General features: G+C 53.5%; 1 protein-coding gene across 1 annotated transcript in view; it reads left to right on the forward strand.

The window, feature by feature from the left end:
* The window catches only part of ZFYVE19 (zinc finger FYVE-type containing 19), a 7,467-nt gene extending 3,917 nt beyond the window's left edge, over positions 1-3,550 (forward strand). Inside the window, 5 exon segments of the mRNA XM_025389999.1 lie at positions 1,616-1,819; positions 2,258-2,337; positions 2,688-2,786; positions 2,918-3,045; positions 3,123-3,550. Of these exon segments, the coding sequence (XP_025245784.1) occupies positions 1,616-1,819; positions 2,258-2,337; positions 2,688-2,786; positions 2,918-3,045; positions 3,123-3,201 (590 nt within the window). The 3' untranslated portion in view covers positions 3,202-3,550.
* Positions 3,551-4,460: the final 910 nt, after the last annotated feature.

Consider the following 4,460-nt stretch of genomic DNA (forward strand, 5'->3'; position numbering starts at 1 on the left):
TTTTTTTTTTTTGAGACGGAGTCTCGCTCTGTCACCCAGGCTGGAGTGCAGTGGCCGGATCTCAGCTCACTGCAAGCTCCGCCTCCCGGGTTCACACCATTCTCCTGCCTCAGCCTCTGGAGTAGCTGGGACTACAGGCGCCCGCCACCTCGCCCGGCTAGTTTTTTGTATTTTTTAGTAGAGACGGGGTTTCACCGTGTTAGCCAGGATGGTCTCGATCTCCTGACCTCGTAATCCGCCTGTCTCGGCCTCCCAAAGTGCTGGGATTACAGGCTTGAGCCACCGCGCCCGGCCAGAGCAGTGTTTTTCAACAAAGGATGATTTTGGCCCCCAGGCTACTTGTGGCAACGTTTAGAGACTTTTTGGTTGTCACAACTCAGGATATTACTGGCACCTAGAGGATAGAAGCCAGGGATGCTACTAAATCTACTGTGTCACAGGACAGCACATCACAATGAAGAATTACCCAGTCCAAAGTGTCAAGAGAACTAAGATTGAGAAATCCTGCTTTAGAGGCACAATCTCATTGAATAGCCTTGATAATCTTAGGAGGCCAGGTGTGGTGGCTCATGCCTGTAATCCTAAACACCTAAGGAGGCAGAGGCAGGAGGGAGGATAGCTTGAACCTGGGAGTTTAAGACTTGCCAGGGCAACATAGCAAGACCCTGTTTTTAAAAAAAAAAATCTTATAAGGTATATACTGTTCTTTTTTATAAATGAGGAAACAGGCCTGGTGAGCTTGAGGAACTTGACCAAGGTCACACAGACATTAAGCTGCAGAGATGAGACTTAAACCTAAGCTGTAATTTTAAACCTCTTGCTCTGAAACACTAAACTGAAGGTGACTGTGTCAGAGCCACACCTAATCTGGTAAAATTCTTCCTGCCCAGTGATATACAAGGTCTTGGCTTCATTGCCCTCTCTGTGCTGATCCCAGGAAATGGTAATTCCTGCCCTGAAAGGCAAAGAGACTGACTGAACCTTGGCCTCATCATGTCTTGTTCCTTTAGGGCAGTGATTCTCAAACCATAGGACACCCACCCTTAGGACAGAATGTTAAAATATCAGGTAGATGGGGATGGATGTGGTTGGAAAAGACATGGCTAAGATTACTAGTTTTTTACATTTGGGAAAATGGAGGAATACTGATTTTATTTGTAATAGAAACCATAGGCTCTAGTGCTGAGCAAAAAGCTGATGATCTGTGATTAGAAAGGGTTGAGAAAGGCCGGGCGTGATGACTCACGCCTGTAATCCCAGCACTTTGGGAGGCCGAGGTGGGTGGATCACAAGGTCAGGAGTTGGATACCAACATGTTGAAACCCCATCTTTACTAAAAATACAAAAATTAGCTGGGCATGGGGGCATGTGCTTGTAATCCCAGCTACTCGGGAGGCTGAGGCAGGAGAATTGCTTGAATCTGGGAGGCGGAGGTTGCAGTGAGCTGAGATCGCACCACTACACTCCAGCCTGGGTGACAGAGTGAGACTCCGTCTCAAAAAAAAAAAGAAAGAAAATTATTTAAGAGCAAGAAAGCATTGAGAAATGGGCTCATTGGCTTCTGAGGAGAGATCTTGGGATGTCTCTGCCTCTCTGATGGCATTACCCCTTCTAGCTGCCTCTCTCCAGAATGACCTCAACCAGGGTGGCCCAGGGAGCACTAATTCCAAGAAGCAGGCCAGCTGGTCCTTGGAGGAGGAGAAGAGCAGACTGCTGGCTGAGGCAGCACTTGAGTTGCGGGAGGAGAACACGAGGCAGGAACGGATTCTGGCCCTGGCCAAGCGACTGGCCGTACTGCGGGGACAGGACCCCGAGAGAGGTGAAGGCTGGGGAGCAGCTGCTCACTGGTGTCCCTTGGTCAAGGCCTCCCTGGCAGGGCTGAGTCAGGTGCTGGGGGTATTTGTGTCCAGAGATCTGCTCAGCCCAGCCCAGAGCCACAAGGAAGGTGGTAGAGCAAAGCAGTGGGTAAGGAGGAGTCAGGGGCAGCCATGAGGGCAGGGGACCTTCAGTCCATTCAGGGGCTGAGGCTTCCACTCCTGCCTCCAACCTAGCCCTCAGGCCTGCTTCAGTGATGGCCCAGCCCTGCAGGGCTGGGGCAGGCAGGGACAGGTCTGATCAGGGTAGCTGAGGAGGCTTCTCAGCTCTGAAATAAGTGCCCCTGGGAACCGCACCAGTTCTGGGAGGCAGGAGGGCAGCCACTCATGTGAAATCTCTCACCCTCACTCCCCCTTCCCCTGTTCCCGTCTCCCTCTTCAAGTGACCCTCCAGGACTATCGCCTCCCAGACAGTGATGACGACGAGGATGAGGAGACAGCCATCCAGAGAGTCCTGCAGCAGGTGGGCCTGGCTTACTCACCTGCCACCCCTTGTCCCATCTCTGCCTCATTGCCCCACCTCCACTGTGGTTGGACAGTAACTGTGAAGCTCCTTCAGGGACAAGAGAGGAATAGAGGAAGTAAGGTACCCAGTGGGGTGTGGGAGCCTCATTGGGAGTTCTCATTGGGCCCCCACTGTCCCTGTGACCCAGACCTGCCCACTGGTCCCTGGAGATAGGGAATCAGCAGCCACAAGCCACAAGTAAAGAAAAAGATGAGTTTGAGAAGCTAAGTCCACAGCACACAGAAATACTGGGAGATGGAGGGCCTGGGCCTGGAGCAGGGAGTGGTACCTCTTCACCCTGTCTGCAGCTCACTGAAGAAGCTGCCCTGGATGAGGCAAGTGGCTTTAACATCCCGGCAGAGCAGGCTTCTCGACCCCGGACCCAACCCCGAAGGACACAGCCTGAGGTGAGAAAAGCCCCAGGTGCAGACCCCCAGGCCGCCCACAGCCTTGCTTCCTGCCTGGCTGACTGCTCCTGCAGCGGCTCCCACACCCCACTGGGTACCTTACTTCCTCTATGCCTCTCTGGTCCCTGAAGGCCCAGGATGTGGACCCCAGGCCTGAGGCTGAGGAAGAGGAGCTCCCCTGGTGCTGCATCTGCAATGAGGATGCCACCCTACGCTGCGCTGGCTGCGACGGGGACCTCTTCTGTGCCCGCTGCTTCCGGTGGGTGCAGGTGGAATGTTCTGTGGGAGGGCTCAAGGGCTGCCTGGATCACTGACTTGTATCCCTTTGTTCCACAGAGAGGGCCATGATGCCTTTGAGCTTAAAGAGCACCACACATCTGCCTACTCCCCTCCGCGTGCAGGCCGAGAGCACTGAGGACACCCTGGTTCTCCTGGAAAGGCAGTCCCACAGGCAGTGGCACCCATTTCTGGGCCCAGCCACAGGACGTCTGATGGGAGAGCTTGTCTGGTTCTACTGATGATGGATAGGCCCCTTCCTGAGCTTTGGTGTCCCTGGAATGAGGAAAGATTCTCTATTCGAGAAGATGACTGGGAGGGCCGAGGGAAGAAGTCGGGGCCCTCCTATTAGAAGCCCAGACTGGAAGTGAGAGGCATGATGGGGAGAGACCAGACTGAATCTACGGGTGAGCCCTGTAACCTGGCTCTGGGGCACAGGGCCCTCCCCTGGCACTTAGTGGATCTAATAAAGTATGTTGATTCATTGAGCCTAGCATCTCATTTCTACAACCCTGTGAGCCTGGGCCCTGTGAGCGGTGGCAGGAACAGAGCAGGCTGTAAGCACAGTTGTGGGGAATGGGGGAAAAGGTTGAGCCATCCTATGAACTTCTCTAGGCAGGAGCAACCCTACCCATCCTGGTGGCGTCACATGAAGTAAACATGTGCATTCATTCATTTGAACTGTGCTCCAGCTCTGGGCAGTCCTACTTAGCCACCAGGCCCCACCATCTTGGATTTCTCAGCCTCTCCACTACTCACACAATGCATGCTGGGACAATGCACACACACCCTGCTTCCTGCCTTACTGGCAAAGGACCCCACCTTCTAGGGCTCCTGTACCAACCTGCCTGCCATTCAGTCTCAGTATCTCTTCCAGTGATGCGCCCTAACCGGACCCCTGACCTCTCGGCATGTACCCTTCACATGCCTCTGCGTTGCCTCTGCTATTTCTCTTCCTGCCCCTGGCTAGAACCAACTCCCTAAGGAGTCCTCGGGCTGAAGTCTACCTCCTGCATCATTTGTGGTTGGAGGAGCCTTTTCTGAGGCTCTCGGATCCAGCTAGGTTTTTCCTGTTACATCCTCTCTAGGATTTGAAACTAGTCTTTGCCATTGGTGTCCCTCTTGTTGGTTATGCCAGGAGGCTGTGTACCTTAGGCAGATAATGTCTGCTTGGCTCTTTGGCCTTGCTAGATTGTGATCTCTCTGAAGTGGAGCTGTGACCTTCGTCTTTGAATTCTTGAGTCCTTTGGATGGATGGATGGATGGATGGATGGACGGATGGACGGACGGACAGGGGGTGTGGGCACAGCCTAGTGACTTAGGTTGTGGCCTTCCTGTGTATCACTTCATCCTCTCCCTCCCCTGTCCCTCAGCACAGACATGTTCCACACTCCATTA

Source organism: Theropithecus gelada, chromosome 7a (assembly GCF_003255815.1).
Source record: "Theropithecus gelada isolate Dixy chromosome 7a, Tgel_1.0, whole genome shotgun sequence".
Taxonomy (NCBI): domain Eukaryota; kingdom Metazoa; phylum Chordata; class Mammalia; order Primates; family Cercopithecidae; genus Theropithecus; species Theropithecus gelada.